Below are 24,829 nucleotides of genomic sequence, written 5' to 3'. Positions count from 1 at the left end.
TCACATTAACATGGTTAGCAGATGTTAATGCGAGTGTAGCAAAATGCTTGTACTTCTAGTTCTGACCATGCAGTAAAATCTAACAAGTAATCAGTAGTAGTCAGTATGTTGGCAGCAGCTACTCAATGTTAGTGATGTCTGATGGCCTTGAGATAGAAACTGTTTTTTTTGTCTCGGTCCCAGCTTTGATGCACCTGTACTGCCCTTGCCTTCTGGATGATAGCGGGGTGAACAGGCAGTGGCTCGGGTGGTTGTTGTCCTTGATAATGGCCTTCCTGTGACATCAGGTGGTGTCATCAGGTGGTGTAGTTTGCCCCCGGTGGTGTATTGTGCAGAACTCACTACCCTCTGGAGAGCCTTGCGGTTGTGGGCGGAGCAGTTGCTGTACCAGGCCCGACAGGATGCTCTTGATTGTGCATCTGTAAAAGTTTGAGTGTTTTTGGTGACAAGCCAAATTTCATCAGCCTAAAGGAGGTTGAAGTGGCGCTGTTGCGCCTTCTTCACCAGTTGTCTGTGTGGGTGGACCATTTCAGTTTGTCCGTGATGTATACGCAGAGGAACTTAAATCTTTCCACCTTCTCCATTACTGTGCCGTTGATGTGGATAAGAGGTGCTCCCTCTGCTGTGTGGTGTCACACTCACACTGGTGTTAAATTTTGAGCTGTAGACGATGAACAGCATTCTTACATAGGTATTCCTCTTGTCCAGATGGGTTAGGGGAGTGTGCAGTGTGATTGCAATTGCGTCGTCTGTGAACCTTTTGGGGCGATAAGCAAATTGGAGTGGGTCTAGGGTGTCAGGTAGGGTAGAGGTGATCTGATCCTTGACTAGTCTCTCAAAGCACTTCATGATGACGGAAGTGAGTGCTACGGGGTGATAGTCGTTTAGCTCAGTTACCTTAACTCTCTTGGGAACAGGAACAATGGTGGCCCGCTTGAAGCATGTGGGAACAGCAGACTGGGATAGGGATTGATTGAATATGTCCGTAAACACACCAGCCAGCTGGTCTGCGTATGCTCTGAGGACATGGCTAGGGATGCCGTCTAGGCCGGCAGCCTTGCGAGGGTTAACACGTTTAAAATGTTTTACTCACGTTGGCTGCAGTGAAAGAGAGCCCGCAGGTTTTGGAAGCGGGCCGTGTCGGTGGCACTGTATTGTCCTCAAAGCGAGCAAAAACATTTTTTTTGTCTGTTTGGGAGCATGGACATCGGGGTCCGGGGCCGGTTTTCTTTTTTAGTCTGTGACTGACTGTACAGTTGTGAGAATTACACAAATTAATTTTCATAAAGTCTGCTGCCTCAGTTTGTATGATGGCAATTTGCAAAGACTTTTGGAGGATGTTCTGGTGTCAAGAAGGGCAGCAAAGAAGCCACTTCTCTCCCGGAAAAAAGCTTGCCCGGAGAAGACAAGGTGAGCGCTACCATCAGTCCTGTGTCATGCCAACAGTAAAGCTTCCTGAGACTATTCATGTGTGGGGTTGCTTCTCAGCCAAGGGAGTGGGCTCACTCACAATTTTGCCTAAGGACACAACCATGAATAAAGAATGGTACCAACACATCCTCCGAGAGCAACTCCTCCCAACCATCCAGAAACAGTTTGGTGACGAACAATGCCTTTTCCAGCATGATGGAGCACCTTGCCATAAGGCAAAAGTGATAACTAAGTGGCTCGGGGAACAAAACATAAATATTTTGGGTCCATGGCCAGGAAACTCCCCAGACCTTAATCCCATTGAGAATTTGTGGTCAATCCTCAAGAGGCGGATGGACAAACAAAAACCCACAAATTCTGACAAACTCCAAGCACTGAATAGGCTGCCATCAGTCAGGATGTGGCCCAATAGTTAATTGACAGCATGCCAGAGCAGATTGCAGGGTTCTTGAAAAAGAAGGGTCAACACAGCAAATATTGACTCTTTGCATCAACTTCATGTAATTGTCAATAAAAGCCTTTGACACTTACGAAATGCTTGTAATTATACTGCAGTATTCCATAGTAACATCTGACAAAAATATCTAAAGACACTGAAGCAGCAAACTTTGTGAAAATTAATATGTGTGTCATTCTCAAAACTTTTGGCCACAACTGTAGACCCTGCCACATACCTCTCGTGTCTCAGCCGACTCTACTTTGCCTCTATACTGATGCTTAGCTTGTTTGATTGCCTTGCGGAGGGAATAGCTACACTTTGAATTCGGTCATGTTTCCGGTCGCCTTGTCCTGATTAAAAGCAGTGGTTCGCGCTTTCAGTTTTGGGCGAATGCTGCCATCAATCCACGGTTTCTGGTTGGGGAAGGTTTTAATAATCACAGATGCACTAATAAACTAATAAACACGCTGTTGTTCAACGCTATCCGGAACATATCCCAGTCCACATGATCGAAGCAATTTTGAAGAGTGGAATCAAATTGGTTGGACCAGCGTTGAACAGACCTGAGCGTTTCCTGTTCTAGTTTCTGCCTACAGGCTGGGAGCAACAAAATGGAGTCATGGTCAGATTTGCCGAAAGGAGGGCGAGCTTTATGCGTCACGGAATTTAGAGTAACAATGATCCAGAGTTTTGCCGGCCCGGGTCACGCATTTGATATGCTGATAAAATTTAGGGAGCCTTGTTTTCAGATTAGTCTTGTTAAAGTCCCCAGCTACAATAAATGCAGTCTCAGGATATGTGGTTTCTAGTTTTACATAGAGTCCAATAAAGTTCTTTCAGGACCGTTGAGGTGTCTGCTCACGACTGTGATTATAATCAAAAGAGAATTCTCTTGGTAGATAATGCAGTCCGCATTTGATTGTAAGGAATTCTACGTCAGATGACCAAAAGGACTGGAGTTCCTGTATGTTGTTATGATCACACCACATCTCGTTAATCATAAGGCATACACCCTCACCCTTCTTACCAGAGAGATGTTTGTTTCTGTCGGTGCAATGCGTGAACAAACCAGATGGCTGTACCGACTCTGATAACGTATCCTGAGGGAGCCATGTTTCCGTGAAACAGAGAATGTTACAATCTCTGATGTCTCTTTGGAAGGCAACCCTTGCTTGGATTTCGTCTACCTTGTTGTCAAGAGACTGGACATTGGCAAGTAGTATACTCGGGAGCAGTGGGCCCGTCTACGGAACCTGGCCAGAAGACCGCTCCGTCTGCCCCTTCTGCGGCGCCGTGGTTTTGGGTCACCTGCTGGGATCCGATAAATTGTCCTGGGTGGTGGACCGCTTCAGGAAAGTTGTATTCCTGGTCATAATGTTGGTAAGTTGACATTGCTCTTATATCCAATAGTTTCTCCCGGCTGTATGTAATAAGACTTAAGCTTTCCTGCTAGCTACTGCCCTCATTCAATGCCATTTTGACTATGCTAGTACTTCCTGGTTTGGGGCTTATCTAAACTTATGAAGGGGAAGCTCCAGATAGCCCAGAATAAGCTGATCAGGGTTGTACTGAAGGTGAGTCCACATACTCACATAGGCAGGAGCTGCTTTCAGGAACTAAACTGGCTGCCTGTCGAGGTTACGGTGTCCCAGATTAGTGTCCTGCGCCCAGATATCTAAGTGATTACTTTCCTCGTGTTAGGGATGCACACAATCACAGCACCAGATACGGGTTCAGGAGTAATGCTGGGAAAAGTACTTTCTTGTATACTGGAGCCTCAGAATGGAATGAGTTGCCTCTGCCCATAAAAACAACGTCCTCTCTGGGCAGCTTTAAAAATAAAGTAAAAATATGTTTGATGTCTACTGTGCCCATATGAATAACCCCTATAATGTAACTGGAATGATGAGATTGATGTTCTTCTTCTATGTTTTTTAAAAATTATTTCACTGTCATACTGTGTTCGATCTTGTCTAGCCATCTTGTCTCAAGAGGACCACAATGGAAATAATTCCCATACTTTATTGTGCGTTATCCTCAATTTTATGCATGTATGGCTTTTTCAAGTTGTGTGTGCTTTTAAATTTAAAAAATGGTTGAATTAATAAACTCAACAGTGTAAGAAATACATTTGAAAAAATTTAAAAATACTGCATAGTTTCCTAAGAGTGCGAAGCGAGGTGGCCATCTGTTGGTGCCTTTTTCACTATACTTATCACAGGTCTCTTTAAATGGAGACTTTGGGAAATCTAAATTATCGATACAATTATGCTGTGACTGGATTCATTGAAACTAATAAAAACCATAAGTATGGTTTTCAACCGCAAGGGATCTTTCCTGGTTAAATCAAGATTTAATCAATTGTAATCTTACTCGTTGTAGACATCTTTGCTGAGCCCCAGTGCAGACACCTTGACCTGTCTCTTGGCGCTGATCAGACAGTTGCGGGTGGCTAGGTCCTTGTGGACGAAGCGCTGATTGGATAGATGCTCCATCCCCCGGGCAACCTGCAGACACACCCCCACCTGAGGGAAAGAGAGAGTGGGACATACGGAGCATTAAATCACTGTGTTTTCAAGCATATATGTGCCTTCAAGTGAGTGAGTTAGTGCGTGTGTTTTAAGCATTTGAATGGCTTTTTTAAAATTACATCTTCTAGTTAATCTGTTTCTCCTTCTGAGTGGTCCAACAGACAGTGAAAGCCAGTGGCATGATGCAACAGGAGAGCCTTACTATAAGCACCAGCTACCAAATCCTGGCCTACTGCACTGAAGCCAACCCTAATTAAGATGCTCAATTATGCCTTTTTGTGTGTGTAAACTGACCTTCTGCTTGGTACTGAGGTGATGGGACTTGGGTTTCTCCTCCTTGTTCTTGGACATCTTGAGGTATTGCTTCAGGTCCCCCTAGGAACATATACACAGGTCTGGGGTGGATGCTAAATCATGGATGTTTTTTTTTTTTAAGTACACCCGCACACGTTTTTCAATGCACTGGGGTCAGTGTGTTCGTACGTAGCTCATATTTTAAATAGTCTTTATTTTATTAAGGCATTTAACCTTAATACCTATGTATTTCAATGATGCAATTAACTGCCATGTCGGATACATAAATAAAGTGTGTGTGTGTAGAGAGTAGGGTGAAGTTAAGTTGCCCGAAGACACTGATCTTGGGTCAGTTTAGCATTTCCCCCACTAATGGTTAAGGTTTGGGGGAGGGGAAGCTGACCCTAGATCTGTACCTAGGGGAAACTTCACCCTGGAGCGTAAGCAGGTAGCTCCCTCCTTACCAATTCAGCATACTCCAGTATGAGGTAGTGAGGCTCGACTTCTCTACACATGCCCAGTAGGCACACAAGGTTGGGGTGGCCCAGCTTGCCGAACATCTCAACCTCGCGACGGAACTCCAGGTGCAGAGTCTCGTCCCGCGTCTGCAGACTCTTCACCAGCACCACCGTCTCCTCCTCATCCTCACTGCCTCTTCCTCCTGCCGACATGATGCCCTTGGCTTTGGCCAGGAACACCTCGCCAAACTCACCTTTCCCTGTGTAGGAGAGGGGAATCAATATAATTTTATATAGCCTTTATTTATACAGGTCAACAAAGAACAAATTCTTATTTCCAATGACGATGTGTGTGTGCACATGCATGTGTTGCTCTATACCCAGAGTGGTGATGGGGGTCAGGTTGGCACGGGGGTAGTGCCCTTTGTCGTGGCTGCTGTGGCGCTTGTTGCTGGAGCTGCTGGCCGTGGTGCCCATGTTGGTAAGTGCCACCTCCTCCTGGATCTCAGCGGTGGCCTGTCCGTTGGTCTGCACCGTGCCCCCTGTAGTGCCAGGACAAAATGGCATCCTTCAATACCGGTAACTAAACATGACTGCTTGTACATACTCCATCGTCCTCTTCTTATTTCTAGGTACAGAAATTTTAAAGAAATACAGCCATGGAAATGAAATGAATCACTTGAAACAGTTCCGTTTTAGAGCTTCAAGAGGATGTGTTTATTTTAATTAGACATTTATTGATACCGTATTTTTTTAAATGCCGACACCAATATTGACTTTACATATTGGTGCATGTCACTAGTAATAAATGTCAACGTGTAGTTGTTGTACTGCATACTTGTAATGTTTTCAATACATTTCACACTACCAGGAAAACCATACACTTGAATTCAACTGAATGGAATAGACTGCGAACGCTGACCGTTGAGGTGCTCTGTCTCGGCCTCCTCTCCCTCGGGGCCCTTTAGTCTCTTGGCGTTGCGTCTCTTCTTGCAGTAGAACATCAGGCCCAGGACAATGATGATGTAGGCCACGGCGGCGCCCACCGATAGGCCGATTGTCTGGATCATCTTGTATGGCGCCTTTTCGTCATCCTCCAACGAGTGGTGCACAGGCTTCTCTGTTGACACACACACACACACAAAAAGAGTCCGGTGATGTGCTTCTCTATTGAATTAAAAAGTATTTTATTGGAGTCTACTGAATCACCATCTCAACCTCAGATGTCAAGTGGACACCTCAAGATGACACCTCTCAATTACATTCTTTCTAAATGAGACATTGCTACTATCATTACACATTCAAGAGCCAAAAGAAGTATTTACAGTTTGGGGGACTGCTTTATTTCCTCCACCTACCACAACCGTTAAAATACTTTAGACAGCTGCGTCAGGTACACAAAGTTTACTTTAGGTTTTTTCCCCTGGTGTCTTACCTACGACATAGAGCTCTGCCGAGGTGTGGCCGATATTGCAGCTGTTGCCAGCAATGCATGTGTAGCTTCCCGTGTCTTCCACACTCACGTCGTGGATGACCAGAGAACCGTTGGGCATCTTCTGAAACCTGGAAAGCAAACAGCACAGGAGTGAGTCCGTGTCTGCATTCAATTATTTTCCCTCGTTTACGCCCATTCACAGTTGATCCAGTTCTATTTCACTTCCTACCCCTTCCCCCTGGCCCTAACCCTTTAATATCAGAGGGGTCTCGAGGTCTAAGCAGTGTAGTAAAAAGCACTTCCACCATATTGCATTTGCCTTATTGTATTTACCAGACAATGAAAGGTTAGGCCTAAGGGAAGGGAATTAGGACTGGCTGATAGCAATATGGCAAAGGCTAGATAGACATCTTCCCTACCATGATAAAAAAAAACTATCAAAACATGCTGTTTAGCACGGTGTTCAGAACGAAAAACCCACAAATGAGAAACCAAATACTACAAAAATGACTTTGGGCCTTAACAAAACAGAGTTGTGGTTCTCTACCTGCTCTTGCGAGGCTCCAGGAACTTGTCTTTCTTTTTCCACTGGATAAAGGGCTGGGGGTCGCCGGTGGCCTGGCAGTGCAGAATGGCTGTGTGGCCCTGGTAAACAGTGGTGTGCTCCGGCTCCATATTAAATGTTATATACACTGGGAGAGAGAGAGAGAAGGAAATAAAGAAATAGTGGAAGTGTTGGTTAAGTTGGATTTAGATGTGTTGAAGTCTAGAGACAGCTTTAGTGATGCCATTAGCACTGTTGAAATCAGATAACGTAGTTCTGCCATCTTGAGTACTGACGTTTTTGTTTCTAAATCTAACCCTGGAACTTAGTCAATTACTGTCACGGGTTGGCTGGAGCATACACATTTTTCACAGGTAGAAATCAATCTCTGGTTAAAAAGTAGAGGACGACAACCGTTGGATCCTTGGTCTGTGTGGTGTCTGGTTGTATAGGTGGCAGGATATGGTGTGTCTGTGACCTGCATTGGTGTGGTTGGCATTAGTGCCACTAGTGTTAGTGAAGGGATACCTGCTACGGTGAGCTGCACAGCGGCTGTGATCTGGCCCTGCAGGCTGTTGGAAGCCAGGCAGGTGTAGTTGCCCGCATCGTCCCTCGTCACCAGTGCGAAGTGGAGCACGCCGCCGGTCTGTACTACATTCTCTGGCAGCTCACTGCCATCTGCAAGGGGGGAATATTAGAGATTCACATTTATTGTCCTACAAGTGGAGCACAGCTCACACATTAGATAGACTAAAACTATTTAGAAACCACAGCAGGAAACAAACAGTGTAACAGTTGAGAGAGCAGTCCAATATCAACCCCCTAGCCCAGGCTAATGAAATTCCATTCCTGGAGGGTCGAATACTCTTCTGGATTTTATTCTAACCTTCATGTGTCGGAGACATATGTAGAAACAAAAAAAGTGTAGAAACAAAAAAGTGTTTAAGCCCTCTAGCACCTCGATTGAATAGCCCCTCGACCCTACCCCTAAACACATACATCTACAATTAAACAATGGGTGTAAAAAAAAAAATGCCAGAAAATCTGACTATGCCAATAAGCTAGGAAGTTATTACCATATTGCTTACACCCATGTTATCCTTTGAGATCAACTAGAAGCATCTAGGTACAAGGGGTAGGGGCTAAGAGTAGATTTTGGATTGAGCAACATTGTACGTGTGTGTGTCTCTGAGTCCTAAGGCAGGCAAGGAGGTCCGAACACCCACCTGCTTTGGTCCACTGGATGGTGGGGATCTCGCGGCCCTTGGCGGAGCACTGCACAGTGCCCTCCTTGTCCAACTCCAGACACTGGGAGGGCTGGGGGGTGGGGGTGAACTTCAGCTTCTCTGCAGGGAGGAGACAACCGTGTTGGTGACAGAACGTGGAGTAGAGAGACACAAGCATACACATCTCCAAGCATATACACACACACGGTTTCCGTAAGGAAAATTTGGCACTGGCCAAATGACCAGGAAGAATACAGTTCAGACATTTGATACATTTACCAGTCATCCATATGCATTGGACGCGTTACCCATTAGGTCTTCCACCCACACAGCCAGCACCATCAATAAATTAGCGATATTGGCCAAAAGAAACACTTCGATGTCCTTAAACAGCCTATAACTAATGACAAAATACTATTTATTCCTTGTGTTTTGATGTGTAGCATATGCAAAACTGAATTTCTTTATACTTGTCAGAAAGGCTGACAGTAAAGGCTGTCTGCTGTACAGATATAGCCGTTCAGAAAGGGGATAATTTGTTAATTTTCTAACAGATTAGCGTTTATTGTAGTAGTCTGGTAGGCCTAAAACATTCTTCCTCACCTCCTATGGTGAAGTCAGTTGGAGCGCCGGTGCGCACTACCTTCATATTATAGGCCTGCAGTATAATAGGTTACACAACACCAAACCTTCACAAAAACGTCTAAACTTTATTAGGGTAATATCAAAAATAAAAGAAAATGGCTCAACAGAATGAAACAAAACACTTGTCCATAAAGTTTTGAACCGGCTATATTGCAGCAATTAACAAGGCAGGCTAATGCCTACCGTACCCAACAAATGCAAGCAATAGGCTAATGATACAGAGCACACCATTGAAAAAAAGACAGATCAAAATTAAATTTAGCCAACAAAAATGTCTCAACAGAATGAAATGAAACATGTTTTGCATATTTAAAGAACTGGTTTAGATTAATAAATAGGCCTACAATAAATAAATATTTCAAAATGTCATCCTACCTGAATATCAAGTTGCAGTCTGCATTTGGCCGTGCCAACATTCATCTCATCTTTGTCCGCTACAATATTAGAACTTGTGCATACAGGGGACATACCCCTTGTAGCAGGGATCCAGACTAACATTTTCCCTAAGTGTTCAGTGTGTGGCACCAACCCATGATTTAGTCACACCAAAAATGTTCACAGCATCATGCAATATAAAAAAACATTGTAGGCCTATCATGTTATAAAGTAATTCAGTGCTTAATTAAAAAAGTTTATCATCTTTTCATGTGATTCAAAATATTTATGTCCAACCACTCCAGTGTTTGTCATGCATTTTGGGTAGAAAATTATACTATTGTTATATTTTACTGTTAATATTTGATCATTTTGGGGGGTTCAAAAGAGATGACTTTGCCTGCATCTTTATGTGATCTAATATCAGACTAATTAATTTGGGGTCAATTCACCACCTGAGTAAGTGGAAACTCAAAACACATGCTAGTAGCCATGTATCAAATCTAACAGTACATTTAATGTCCCCAAAAAACATTGCAGTTGTACTACTTGCCTACTGCCCAATGAGGCCTATGCACTCACAATGGCCAATGAGCAGCTCATGCGCTTCATAATCTCACAGCCATATCAAATATCTTATTTGTAAAATAGTTGCTATTGAACTCAAAATTAAAAGTTTAGAAATAAAAAAGTATATCGACAGAAAGCTGAGAACATCCTCTCTCCACCTGTGACAACAGGATAGCTGTGTTTTTAAAATGTTATACAATCAGAACACTTCATTCTCCTGGAGCATTTTTTCCCCCGGGAAAGGAACGAGTGGCTCGCTCGACACGGCAGCAGGCTCCAGCGAAACCAGTGCAGGGGCAGGAAAGCAGACACTTTCATTACAGGAATCATGAGGATAATGCACTTTACTGTTTGGAGTGAGGTAAATTAAATGTGCAGCTCGCACCGATGCGACCAATAGATTTTTTAAACTAAATGCTTGCAGTCTGGAGCCATGCCTTCTAACTTTCGTTTTACTTCAATGAAAAAGGCCCAAATCTTCATAATCAACAGTAGCCTAAGCCAAGGCTCCTATCTCTCTCCTCAGCGGGGCAGCCCCAGGCACTTTGGCCAGCTCCAATTCTATTTATCGGAATTTCACTTAATTTGAAATCGACCAAAAGCTGGCAATTACCAGCTAACGGAAACCCTGAAATACACATATAACATGGCACTCCCACACACAAAGTTCTTTCTCTCGCTCACATACATACACACAGGGCACACCACAAACACATTATGGCACTACCACACACTTGCATGCTGTCTCTCTCTCTTACAAACTCACACCTACGCATGTGCGCGCAGACACACACTCACCAAGAACGAAGACCCTGGCCCGGCCCTCCACCCTCCCAGCCTCCGTCTGGCTCCGACACATGTACAGGTGGTTATCGTACACCTCCACGCTGTTGATCCTCAGGGTCCCGTTGGGGTACAGCTTAAAGCGAATGTCCTACAATCAAAAGATAAATGGGTTAACAATAGGTTTCATAGAAATTAAAGTTACAGATTGCACCTTCATGCATATTTATAGTTCTGGGCATAAAAAAGTTAATCTGTATTGCAGCACAGCTTCATAGTTAATGTAAATGCACCGGCAGGGGCCTATTTGAGAAATGCATTTCATTACATGGATTATCATTTGACAATTCTTAAATTAACTTGATACTGCAAGAGAGAATATCACACTCACAATGTCCAGAACCGTGTGTAAATATAAGTATATACACTCAGTGTACCAAACATAACATATTGAGCTGCAACTCCGTTTCCCTCAGAACAGCCTCAATTCATCGGGGGCGTTGACGACAAGGTGCTGGAAGCGTTCCACGGGGAGGCTGGCCCATGTTGACTCCTGCGATTCCCACAGCTGTGTCAAGTTGGCTGCATGTCCTTTTAAATATTTTGTCTTACCCATTTACCCTCTGAATGGAACGCGCACACAATCTACGTCTCAAGGCTTAAAAGTACTTATTTAACCTGTCTCTTCCCCTTCATCTACACTGACTTAAGTCAATTTAACAAGTGACTTCAATACAGCATCATAGATTTCACCTGGATTTAACTGGTCAATCTATGTCATGGAAAGAGCAGGTGGTCCTAATGTTTAGTACACTCGGCGTGTAGTAGTTCTTAGTGTATGTTCCCACTTCTTTTCAGAATGACCAGGATACAGTTCGGACCACAGGACTGACCTCGGCGGTGATGGGGATGAAGTTGCGGTACCAGGTAACCTCGGGATGGGGCGTGGCGCGGGTGTGGCAATGCAGGTACCCAGGGAGGCCCTCCTCCAGTTGGCTGTCTTCTGGCTTCGTCACCCACTCCGGAGGGGCTAGGGGATACACACATTTAGCATCTCTTAAAAAGTAGTGTCTACACCCAATACATTTCAGCAGGTGCAGGTCACAACAAATGCCACAATCCTGGAGAGCCACAGTCCTTCAGAGTTCTGTCCAACTCCCACCTCAGCAGTGAAATACCTGAGTCGTGTTCATTAGGGCACACTGTAGAAAAATTGTGGATGTGAAACCAGACCAGCTTGGCATGGCTCAGTAGTATGAAAAGCCTTTAGGGTCTTGAGGTCTATACTCACTGGCCACGGTGACGGTCAGCTCCTGCCTCCTGATACCGGCCTTGTTCTGGCCCACGCAGGTATACAGTCCAGAGTCTTCCCCCTGGGTGGGGCTGAAGACCAGCTCCAGTCCGTCCTGGTAGACCCTGCCCTCTGAGGGGACGCGTTCCCCGCCCCGCTCCCACCACACATCGGGCTCCGGGTGGCCGCGAGGGGGGCGGCAGGAAACCCTCTCCAGGGAGTTTGCCGAGAAGACCCGGGTCTGGCTGGGGCCCATCTCCTCGATCTCTGTAAGGGGTGGGAGGAAGTATTTGAAGTGATAGTCCATCATGACATCAGTAATAGAAAACAAAAACCATGAATTAAGACTGCAAAACAAATATCTTGTGTCCTAATCATGAAGGCAATGCAGTATACCACTCAACTGCAGAGTAGAACTGTTGACCATGCCATGCAAATCCAGCTAAAAATTGCGCAGATTAGCGTGCAATAAACTTAATAAATGGCATTATACTGTGACAGGGTACAGTGAGTTAGACACAAAGTGAAGATTTCAAACATCTGTCTTGAGACAGTGTGTCAAAACTGTGCATGTCTGTGTGTGCTCCCTTACCTGCTAGGTTCACAGTGGCCTCCAGAGTGACAGGGAGTCCGCGGGGCCCTTTGGCTACACATTTGTAGAGCCCAGTGTTTCTGGGCTTCACCTGGGTTATGAGTAGGGAGCCGTTGTTCAACATCACCAACCTAGGGAGGAAGAGAAAGAAACATCAAAACAAAACACTGAACATTTTCTGGAAAGTTGGCCAACTCAGGAAAGAGGACTTGTTTGACATTTTCTGAATATTTTTACATTTTAAAAAGGACTCTTGGAAGAGATACTAATAAAACAATAAAACATTAGCGGAATTCACCTCAATGTCGACATGCTTCCAAAACATTCATAAACAACATGCACACACACAGGCTTAGAGTGGATGTTTATAGTAGAAACCGTCATTCCAATCTAGGAGACGGTACTTAGCCTTCACGCATCTGGTGTGTGTGTGTAATACATACATGTCTAACTCACTGAACCATGTCACAGTATAATGCCATTTATGAATTTTTCATTTTTTAAATTTTTCATTTTTCTAATCTGCATCTTTAGCTGGATTTGAACACCAGGGTCTAAATAAATACTATATATATATATATATATATATATATATATATATATATATATATATATATATATATATATATATATATATATATATATATATATATATATATATATATATATATATATATATATATATATATATATAAATATAATTATAATATAATATAAATATATATATATATATAAAAAGAGAGCGAGAGAGCGAGAGCGAGATATATATATATATATATAGCCTGGCCAACCCTATTCCTGGAGAGCTACCCTCCTGCAGGTTTTCGCTCCAATTCTAATCTAGCGCACCTAACTCTAATAATTAGCTGGTTGATAAACCGAGTCAGGTCAGTTACTACTGGGGTTGGAGCGAAAACCTTCAGGGGGGGGAGCTCTCCAGGAACAGGAGCTCTCCAGGAACGGAGAGAGATTACATGCACCTTAGCCAAATACATTTACTCAGTTTTTCCCAATTACTGACATTTAATCCTTGTAAAAATGTCATATCTTAGGTCAGTTAGGATCACCACTTTATTTTAGGAATGCAAAATGTCAGAATAATAGTCAAATTATTTAATTCAGCTTATATTTCTTTCATCACATTCCCAGTAGGTCAGAAGTTTACATACACTCAAGTTGTTTTTGGTAGCATTGCTTAACTTGGGTCAAACATTTTGGGTAGCCTTCCACACTAAGTTGAGTGAATTTTGGCCCATTCCTCCTGACAGAGCTGGTGTCAGAGAGTCAGGTTTGTAGGCCTCCTTGCTCACACACGCTTTTTCAGTTCTGCCCACAAATTTTCTATGGGATTGAGGGCAGGGCTTTGTGATAGCCACTCCAATACCTTGATTTTGTTGTTCTTAAGCCATTTTGCCACAACATTGGAAGTATGCTTGGGGTCATTGTCCATTTGGAAGACCCATTTGCGACCATGCTTTAACTTCCTGACTGATGTCTTGAGATGTTGCTTCAATATATCCATAATTTTCCTACCTCATGATGCCAACTATTTTGTGAAGTGCACCTCCTGCAGCAAAGCCCCCCCCACAACATGATGCTGCCTCCCCGTGCTTCACGGTTGGGTTGGTGTTCTCCGGCTTAAAAGCCTCCCCCTTTTTCCTCCAAACATAACGATGGTCATTATGGCCAAACAGTTGTTTCATCAGACCAGAGGACATTTCTCCAAAAACTACGATCTTTGTCCCCATGTGCAGTTGCAAACCGTAGTCTGGCTTTTTTATGGCGGTTTTGGAGCAGTGGCTTCTTCCTTGCTGAGCAGCCTTTCAGGTTATGTCGACATAGGACTCGTTTTACTGTGGATATAGATACTTTTGTACCCGTTTCCTCCAGCATCTTCACAAGGTCCTTTGCTGATGTTCTGAGATTGATTTGCACTTTTCGCACGTTCATCTCTAGGAGACAGAACGCGTCTCCTTCCTGAGCGGTATGACGGCTGCGTGGTCTCATGGTGTTTATACTTGCATACTACTGTTTGTATAGATTAACGTTGTACCTTCAGGCATTTGGAAATTGCTCCCAAGGATGAACCAACAATTATTTTTCTGACGTCTTGGCTGATTTCTTTTGATTTTCCCATGATGTCAATCAAAGAGGCACTGAGTTTGAAGGTAGGCCTTGAAATACATCCACAGGTACACCTCCAATTGACTCAAATTATGTCAATTAGCCTATCAGAAGCTTCTAAAGCCATGACATAATTTTCTGGAATTTTACAAGCTGTTTAACAGTCAGAGTATGTAAATCTGACCCACTAGAATTGTGATACAGTGAATTATAAGTGAAATAATCTGTCTGTAAACAATTGTTGGATAAAGTACTTGTGTCATGCACATAGTAGATGTCCTAACCGACTTGCCAAAACTATAGTTTGTTAACAAGAAATGTGTGAAGTGGTTGAAAAACGAGTTAATGACTCCAACCTAAGTGTACGTAAACTTCCGACTTCAACTATATGTATGTACAGTGCCTTGCGAAAGTATTCGGCCCCCTTGAACTTTGCGACCTTTTGCCACATTTCAGGCTTCAAACATAAAGATATAAAACTGTATTTTTTTGTGAAGAATCAACAAGTGGGACACAATCATGAAGTGGAACGACATTTATTGGATATTTCAAACTTTAACAAATCAAAAACTGAAAAATTGGGCGTGCAAAATTATTCAGCCCCTTTACTTTCAGTGCAGCAAACTCTCTCCAGAAGTTCAGTGAGGATCTCTGAATGATCCAATGTTGACCTAAATGACTAATGATGATAATACAATCCACCTGTGTGTAATCAAGTCTCCGTATAAATGCACCTGCACTGTGATAGTCTCAGAGGTCCGTTAAAAGCGCAGAGAGCATCATGAAGAACAAGGAACACACCAGGCAGGTCCGAGAATACTTTCGCAAGGCACTGTATGTATGTATGTATGTATGTATGTATGTATGTATGTATGTATGTATGTATGTAGTGCCAGTCAAAAGTTTGGACACCTACTCATTCAAGGGTATTCCTTTATTCTTACTATTTTCTACATTGTAAATTAATAGTGAAGACATCAAAACTATGAAATAGCACATGGAGTCATGTAGTAACCAAAAAAGTGTTATTTTATATTTGAGATTCTTCAAAGCACTTGTTGGCTGCTTTTCCTTCACTCTGTGGTCTAACTCATCCCAAACCATCCCAATTGGGTTGAGGTCAGGTGATTGTGGAGGCCAAGTCATCTGATGCAGCACTCATCACTCTCCTTGGTCAAATAACCCTTACACAGCCTGGCGGTGTGTTGCGTCATTGTCCTGTTGAAAAACACATGATAGTCCCACTGAGCCCAAACATGATGGGATGGCGTATCGCTGCCGAATGCTGTGGTAGCAATGCTTGTTAAGTGTGTTTGAATTGTAAATAAATCACTGACAGTATCCCCCAGCAAAGCACACCCACACCTCCTCCTCCATGCTTCCCAGTGGGAACCACACATGCGGAAATCATCCGTTCAGCTACTCTGCGTCTCACAAAGACACGGTGGTTGAAACCAAAAATCTCAAATTTGGACTCATCAGACCAAAGCTCAGATTTCCTCCAGTCTAATGTCCATTGCTCATGTTTCTTGGCAAGTCGACGCGGAGGGCAAATCACTTCTTATTGGCGTCCTTTAGTAGTGGTTTCCTCACAGCAATTCGACCATGAAGTCCTGATTCACACAGTCTCCTCTGAACAGTTGATGTTGAGATGGGTCCTTTACTTTATTTATTACTTTATAGATGGGTCCTTTACTTTGCATTTATTTGGGCTGCAATTTCTGAGGCTGGTAACTAATGAACAATCCCGAGAGTGCGCATTTCTTGTTTACCTTTTATATTGACGACGTTATTGTCCGGTTGAAATATTATAGATCATGTAGGCTAAAAACAACCTGAGGATTGAATATAAACATTGTTTGACATGTTTCTATGAACTTTACGGATACAATTTGTATTTTTTTTGTCTGCCTGTTTTGACTGCGTTTGAGCCTGTGGATTACTGAAGATAACGCGCAAACAAAACAGAGGTTTTTGGATATAAAGAGACTTTACCGAACAAAAGGAACATTTATTGAGTAAATGAATGTCTTCTGAGTGCAAACATACGTAGATCATCAAAGGTAAGGGATTAATTTGATCTCTATCTCTGAGTTTTGTAACGCTTCTGCTTGGCTGGTTACTGTTTGTAGTAATTTGTCAACTGGGCGATGTTCTCAAATAATCGTAAGGTATGCTTTCGAGCATTTTTTAAATCTGACACAGTGGTTGGATTCACAAGAAGTTAATCTTTAAACCTATGTAAAAATCTGTTTTGTTTTCTGAATTTTTATAATGAGTATTTCTGTATTTGAATTTAACGCTCTGCAATCTCACTGGATGTTGGCCAGATGGGACTCTAGCGTCCCACATACCCAAGAGGGGTTAAATGTTCTGGATTGACTGACCTTCATGTATTAAAGTAATGGACTGTCATTTCTCTTTGCTTATTTGAGCTGTTCTTGCCATAACATGGACTTGACCTTTTACCAAACAGGACTATCTTCTGTATACCACCCCTACTTTGTCACAACACAACTGATTGGCTCAAACGCATTAAGGAAAGAAATTCCACAAATTAACTTTTAACAAGGCACACCTGTTAATTAAAATCCATTCCAGGTGATACCCTCATGAAGCCGGTTGAGAGAACACCAAGTTTGCAAAGCTGTCATCAAGGGTGGCTACTTTGAAGAATCTAAAATCTAATTTGTTTGGTTACTACATAATTCCATGTGTGTTATTTCATAATTTTGATGTCTTCACTTATTCTACAAAGTAAAAAATAGTAAATAAAGAAAAACATTGGAATGTTGTCTTAGGTCTCTCTTTATGTAGTGTTGTCTCGTGATGTTTTTGTGTGTGATGTCTTGTCCTAGATTTATATTTAATCCTAGCCCCCATCCCCACAGAAGGCCTTTTGGTAGGCAGTCATTGTAAATAAGAATTTCCTAGTTAATAAATGGTTTAATAAAATGAGTAGGTGTGTCCAACCTTTTGACACACGAGAGAGAGAATATATATATATCACACACACCAGTCTCAACGTCAACAGTGAAAAGGCGACTCTAGGATGCTGGCCTTCTAGGCAGAGTTGCAAAGAAAAAGCCATATCTCAGACTGGCCAATAAAAGGAAAAGATGAAGATGGGCAAAAGAACACACACACTGGACAGAGGAACTCTGCCTAGAAGGCCAGCATCCCGGAGTCGCCTTTTCACTGTTGAGTTGAGACTGGTGTTTTGCGGGTACTACTTAATGAAGCTGCCAGTTGAGAACTTATGGAGGCGTCTGTTTCTTTAACTAGACACACTCATGTACTTGTCCTCTTGCTCAGTTGTGACCTGGGGCCTCCCACTCCTCTTTCTATTCTGGTTAGAGCCAGTTTGCGGTGTTCTGTGAAGGGAGTAGTACACAGCGTTGTACGAGATCTTCAGTTTCTTGGCCATTTCTCACATGGAATAGCCTTCATTTCTCAGAACAAGAATAGACTGACGAGTTTCAGAAGAATGTTCTTTGTTTCTGGCCATTTTCAGCCTGTAATCGAAACCACAAATGCTGATGCTCCAGATACTCAACTAGTCTAAAGGCCAGTTTTATTGCTTCTTTAATCAGGACAACAGTTTCCAGCTCTGCTAACATAATTGCAAAAGGGTGTTCTAATGATCAATTAGCCTTTTAAAATTATAAACTTGGATTAGCTAGCACAACGTGCCATTGGAACACAGGAGTGAAGGTTGCTGATAATGGGCCTCTGTACGCCTATGTAGATATTCCATAAAATAAAGAGCAGTTTCCAGCTACAATAGTCATGTACAACATGAACAATGTCTACACTGTATTTCTGATCAATTTGATGTTATTTTCATGGACATTCATTTTTTTTTTGCTTTTCCTTTCAAAAACATTTCTATGTGACCCCAAACTTTTGAACAGTAGTGCATGTAGATAGATATAAAACACACACAAAAGTCTTACCGGGACTTGTTGGTGATTAGCTCGTCCTGATGGTACCACTCTTGGGTGGGAGGGGGCTCGGCAGTGAACAGGCAGTTAAGGAGGGCCTCCTCGTTCCTCATCACCACCAGGTCCTCAGGAATCACCACGGGACGAGGGAAACTTTTATCTATACAGAGGGTAAGGGTGTGAGTGTGTGGTATGAAGAGACTGTGAGAAAGAGGTATACAGCACAAAGAGTACATAAGAAAGGTAAGAGACCGGTCAACAGGCTCTCTTCAGCTCTGGCTTCTAGTCACAATGTTAATGTCGGTGGGGCTGGGTGTTGCTTTGCAATTAAACTATGGGGGAGGGGAACTGCCATCCCTCCTCACCTCTTCTTTATTGAATCTTTGTCCATATACACACCTATGATATCGAGGGTGAAGTTGACATTGCTGCACACGTGCCCAGCTGGATTTTTGGCACAGCAATAGTAGAGGCCATTGTTGTCTGGGCTGGCACTGGGCAGGGTCAGAGTTCGCTCCTTGTTGTTGATCTGATGGCTCTTCTCCGGCAGGCGCACGCCGTCTCTGTACCAGTGGCATGTTGGTCTGGGGGAGGAAGACATGACTACTTAATATGCATGAGTGAGTTGGCACATAAGAATAAGCGGAGAGACTGGTGAACGTTTTGAGGCCCCGTCAGGCCTTGTAAAGGCTTCAAAAGTGCTTCAGTTCGGCCAGCTGAACGAGTATTCTCACATGCTCTCTTAAAAAGATGTTCGCTTGAAAAAAATTAAAAAGCGGCAAGTACCCCGTCTATTTTAATATGCATAAACTCTTCCAAACAGTTTCGGGCAGGGGAGCATGCGGACACCTTAAGGCCGTGGTTGTGCTTCTCACCGTGGGTGTCCATCAATGTTGCACCGGAACGTCACAGGGACAGAGCTCTCGATGTCCTGCTCTGATGCAGGATCTTTCAGGGTCACCCCACCACTCTCTAGCCCTGTATGACAGATGGGGGGGTGGGGGGAAGAGGTAGGTTGAGTGAGTGTTAAAAAAAGACAGAAGGTAGAGGGCGAGCACACAAGGTGGGTTAATAAAAAGGAGAGGAAAAAGAAAAAGAAGGTGTCAAACCCCCTCTTGCTGCTCATTTACACAAACAAACCAGCCATTCACACCTGGCCGGCTAACTTAGTGCCGGCTCCCAAAACGGCCCCTTTCCTGTCAGCTGACCTTCCTTGTTTTGTGACACGGCCAGCCAGACGCTGCAACTTCACAAGCGGTCCATCTTGGTAGAGGACATAAATGACACTCAAAATAACCTCTCACGCAGGCGTGATTTCGTTTTTTGGTCCGGCGGAAATAAGAGTTAGGAAAAGGAAAGCACTGGATGGCTCTCGTAAGAATCTTTAGAAGTAAGAGGCAGCGTTTTCTTAGCGCTTCAGGAGATGCGTTTGATGGTTGTAGAGACACACATGGGAGGACAGACATATTGAGTTTCCATATGGAAGAATAAAACTCAATAAGTTTGAATCTATGGCTGCAAAGGCAACTGTCAATATTCAAAACAGGTAGGTCCTCATAAGGTCTAATATGGTGTTAATTGCTGTGCAGCCAATTCAGTGCATTTGGAAAAATTATTGCAGTAACATAGTTATGCCTATCATTTGCTATTACACTGCCATCCATGCTTAGTGCTAGTTTGAGTCATATCAATATATATGTGAATGAATTTAACAACTGCACCTCTTCTTACAGTATTTTGGTTATGAGATCTCAAAAACACTGATAAGGGAAGGGCTTACATTGATGAGAAATAATGAAGTAAAATTACAGTGCCTTGCGAAAGTATTCGGCCCCCTTGAACTTTGCGACCTTTTGCCACATTTCATGCTTCAAACATAAAGATATAAAACTGTATTTTTTTGTGAAGAATCAACAACAAGTGGGACACAATCATGAAGTGGAACGACATTTATTGGATATTTAAAACTTTTTAACAAATCAAAAACTGAAAAATTGGGCGTGCAAAATTATTCCGCCCCTTTACTTTCAGTGCAGCAAACTCTCTCCAGAAGTTCAGTGAGGATCTCTGAATGATCCAATGTTGACCTAAATGACTAATGATGATAAATACAATCCACCTGTGTGTAATCAAGTCTCCGTAGAAATGCACCTGCACTGTGATAGTCTCCATAGGTCCATTAAAAGCGCAGAGAGCATCATGAAGAACAAGGAACACACCAGGCAGGTCCGAGATACTGGTGTGAAGAAGTTTAAAGCCGGATTTGGATACAAAAAGATTTCCCAAGCTTTAAACATCCCAAGGAGCACTGTGCAAGCGATAATATTGAAATGGAAGGAGTATCAGACCACTGCAAATCTACCAAGACCTGGCCGTCCCTCTAAACTTTCAGCTCATACAAGGAGAAGACTGATCAGAGATGCAGCCAAGAGGCCCATGATCACTTTGGATGAACTGCAGAGATCTACAGCTGAGGTGGGAGACTCTGTCCATAGGACAACAATCAGTCGTATATTGCACAAATCTGGCCTTTATGGAAGAGTGGCAAGAAGAAAGCCATTTCTTAAAGATATCCATAAAAAGTGTCGTTTAAAGTTTGCCACAAGCCACCTGGGAGACACACCAAACATGTGGAAGAAGGTGCTCTGGTCAGATGAAACCAAAATTGAACTTTTTGGCAACAATGCAAAACATTATGTTTGGCGTAAAAGCAACACAGCTCATCACCCTGAACACACCATCCCCACTGTCAAACATGGTGGTGGCAGCATCATGGTTTGGGCCTGCTTTTCTTCAGCAGAGACCGGGAAGATGGTTAAAATTGATGGGAAGATGGATGGAGCCAAATACAGGACCATTCTGGAAGAAAACCTGATGGAGTCTGCAAAAGACCTGAGACTGGGACGGAGATTTGTCTTCCAACAAGACAATGATCCAAAACATAAAGCAAAATCTACAATAGAATGGTTCAAAAATAAACATATCCAGGTGTTAGAATGGCCAAGTCAAAGTCCAGACCTGAATCCAATCGAGAATCTGTGGAAAGAACTGAAAACTGCTGTTCACAAATGCTCTCCATCCAACCTCACTGAGCTCGAGCTGTTTTGCAAGGAGGAATGGGAAAAAATTTCAGTCTCTCGATATGCAAAACTGATAGACATACCCCAAGCGACTTACAGCTGTAATCGCAGCAAAAGGTGGCGCTACAAAGTATTAACTTAAGGGGGCTGAATAATTTTGCACACCCAATTTTTCAGTTTTTGATTTGTTAAAAAAGTTTGAAATATCCAATAAATGTCGTTCCACTTCATGATTGTGTCCCACTGTTGTTGATTCTTCACAAAAAATACAGTTTTATATCTTTATGTTTGAAGCCTGAAATGTGGCAAAAGGTCGCAAAGTTCAAGGGGGCCGAATACTTTCGTAAGGCACTGTAAGTAGCAATTAAGTAAACTCACATTTGATGTTGAAGGACGCCTCCGTGGAGCGCTCTTCTCCTCCCGTGGCATTGTTGGCGGCCAGGCACCGGAAGGTCCCGGCATCCAGCACCCGGTCCACATAGGTGAACTTGAGGTTGCCGCCCTCCCGAAAGCGGCGCTCCGTGTCATTCACCGCATCGCCGTTTTGCAGCCAGCTGTAACTCACGCCCTCCGCGTCGCTGACCTCGCAGCGTAACATGGCGCTCCGGCCGTGCAAGGCATCCTGGGACTTGGGCTCCTTGGTGAAGTGGAAGGAGGCAGCGTGAACGGTGAGAACTGGAGGATGAAAAGAGAAAGAGAGGAATTAGTCGTTATGCTCTTACGTGTTACGCTAAACCAAAAAGTAAAGCCTGCATTTGATGCACATACTTATTCATCTTATTTTTCTTCCTTGAAAAGATCAAGTCAAAGACTACTTTCAGCCATCCGCACATCAACTCAAAAAATCATAAAAAAGGAAAGAGGACAATGCTTTTCCCCTTCCACCGTCTCCCCTCAACGCCCTTGGCTCTTTTGTCCACTGGCAGCTGGGAGTAGAGAGACAGACACCCAGGTGTGCTGCAGACAGACAAACAGACAGAGACACCCAGGTGTGCTGCAGACAGACAGACACCCAGGTGTTCTGTAGACAGACCATGGGCCCCAGCTTCTCTGGACATGGTTCATAACTCCTTGGCCTCCCTCCCCTTGCTGAGTGACATGCCAGGTATGTACTCTCATCCCAAATAATAACCACGTCTCCTGCAAGACCATGAGTTTCCACTTGCATTGCTACATGCACAAACAAATACTGGCCAGGAGATTTGGGATGTTGCTAAACACTCGGACAATTAACTTCAAAGTGGTTTGGATTATACAACACCACCCTAGGTGAGCTGTAAATAAGCAAAAACTTCATAAAAGTGAACTATCCCTTTAAGGGTGCAGTATAAGCCATTAGAACACCCTACAGGACACAGCCATTCATTAAATTAAAACTATACTAGGTTGTCCTTGTTTAAAAGACATTCAAATGTCCAGATTCAAATTGAGCGCATTGCAAATCAGACTTTTGCGCAACTCATTAATTTATGTCTATGGGAGATGTGAGCGAAAATTCTAGTTACACAAGCAGATCAAGTCAAACTACTAGAATAATAAGTGTGAACATTCAAATGAATAAATGCTAGTAATACTAAGTATGAATATCAATGACGGATTTGTTTCTCTCTCTCTCTGTCCCAGACGTTGAATAGAGTGCCACTGATCCTCAGTGATTGGCAGGGCCTGTCTGGAACTCAGAGCTGCCCATTCATCCAGACAGACGACTGCCTGAGACTGAGACGGCAGTCTGTCTCGCTCCAGTGACTGGTTACTGGGGCCCAGACCGAGCGAAGGCCCATGCTGGGAGTGGACCAGTCTGCACTGGGAGTGGGAAATAAAGCCTCGGCTTTCCCATGGAGAGGGGGGGGGCACAAGTAAGCTACACTTGCATGTGCAAAGAGGATGAATGACTGGCACTCATCAACTGAGCTGATAGTGTTTTTGTAGGTAGGCAGCACTATGCCATCACTCAGTTGACCCCCCCCCTCCCCCCCCATCACTCCACCAATAACTGATACTATATGTGTGTGTTTGAGTACTGAATCCATCATAGTTATATTTTGTTTCATAAGTCTATCAACAATAACTGGCTATAACTGATACTATATCTGAGCCCTCTCCTGTACTCCCTGTTCACCCATGACTGCGTGGCCACGCACGCCTCCAACTCAATCATCAAGTTTGCGGACGACACAACAGTGGTAGGCTTGATTACCAACAACGACGAGACGGCCTACAGGGAGGAGGTGAGGGCCCTCGGAGTGTGGTGTCAGGAAAATAACCTCACACTCAACGTCAACAAAACTAAGGAGATGATTGTGGACTTCAGGAAACAGCAGAGGGAACACCCCCCTATCCACATCGATGGAACAGTAGTGGAGAGGGTAGTAAGTTTTAAGTTCCTCGGTGTACACATCACAGACAAACTGAATTGGTCCACCCACACAGACAGCATCGTGAAGAAGGCGCAGTAGCGCCTCTTCAACCTCAGGAGGCTGAAGAAATTCGGCTTGTCACCAAAAGCACTCACAAACTTCTACAGATGCACAATCGAGAGCATCCTGTCGGGCTATATCACCGCCTGGTACGGCAACTGCTCCGCCCTCAACCGTAAGGCTCTCCAGAGGGTAGTGAGGTCTGCACAACGCATCACCGGGGGCAAACTACCTGCCCTCCAGGACACCTACACCACCCGATGTCACAGGAAGGCCATAAAAATCATCAAGGACAACAACCACCCGAGCCACTGCCTGTTCACCCCGCTATCATCCAGAAGGCGAGGTCAGTACAGGTGCATCAAAGCTGGGACCGAGAGACTGAAAAACAGCTTCTATCTCAAGGCCATCAGACTGTTAAACAGCCACCACTAACATCGAGTGGCTGCTGCCAACACACTGACTCAACTCCAGCCACTTTAATAATGGGAATTGATGGGAAATGATGTAAAATATATCACTAGCCACTTTAAGCAATGCTACCTAATAATGTTTACATACCCTACATTATTCATCTCATATGTATACGTATATACTGTACTCTATATCATCTACTGCATCTTTATGTAATACATGTATCACTAGCCACT

General features: G+C 43.6%; 1 protein-coding gene across 1 annotated transcript in view; it reads right to left on the bottom strand.

Moving 5' to 3' along the window:
- Positions 1-24,829, bottom strand: part of LOC110486071 (inactive tyrosine-protein kinase 7) — a 41,983-nt gene that overhangs the window by 2,353 nt on the left and 14,801 nt on the right. The window contains exons 2-18 of the mRNA XM_021557394.3: positions 22,141-22,437; positions 19,558-19,660; positions 19,082-19,266; positions 18,695-18,842; positions 12,615-12,745; positions 12,023-12,289; positions 11,625-11,761; positions 10,747-10,882; positions 8,359-8,478; positions 7,661-7,810; positions 7,136-7,280; positions 6,589-6,716; positions 6,076-6,273; positions 5,534-5,695; positions 5,160-5,413; positions 4,696-4,776; positions 4,244-4,395 (exon numbers count right to left, since the gene is read on the bottom strand). Of these exons, the coding sequence (XP_021413069.2) occupies positions 4,244-4,395; positions 4,696-4,776; positions 5,160-5,413; positions 5,534-5,695; positions 6,076-6,273; positions 6,589-6,716; positions 7,136-7,280; positions 7,661-7,810; positions 8,359-8,478; positions 10,747-10,882; positions 11,625-11,761; positions 12,023-12,289; positions 12,615-12,745; positions 18,695-18,842; positions 19,082-19,266; positions 19,558-19,660; positions 22,141-22,437 (2,794 nt within the window). The remainder of the gene's footprint in view (positions 1-4,243; positions 4,396-4,695; positions 4,777-5,159; positions 5,414-5,533; positions 5,696-6,075; positions 6,274-6,588; positions 6,717-7,135; positions 7,281-7,660; positions 7,811-8,358; positions 8,479-10,746; positions 10,883-11,624; positions 11,762-12,022; positions 12,290-12,614; positions 12,746-18,694; positions 18,843-19,081; positions 19,267-19,557; positions 19,661-22,140; positions 22,438-24,829) is intronic.

The sequence above is a fragment of the Oncorhynchus mykiss genome, chromosome 13 (assembly GCF_057628025.1).
Source record: "Oncorhynchus mykiss isolate SJ-2025 chromosome 13, ASM5762802v1, whole genome shotgun sequence".
NCBI lineage: Eukaryota > Metazoa > Chordata > Actinopteri > Salmoniformes > Salmonidae > Oncorhynchus > Oncorhynchus mykiss.
Note: the sequence above shows the minus strand (reverse complement) of the source record. Positions and strands in the feature narration are given on the sequence as shown.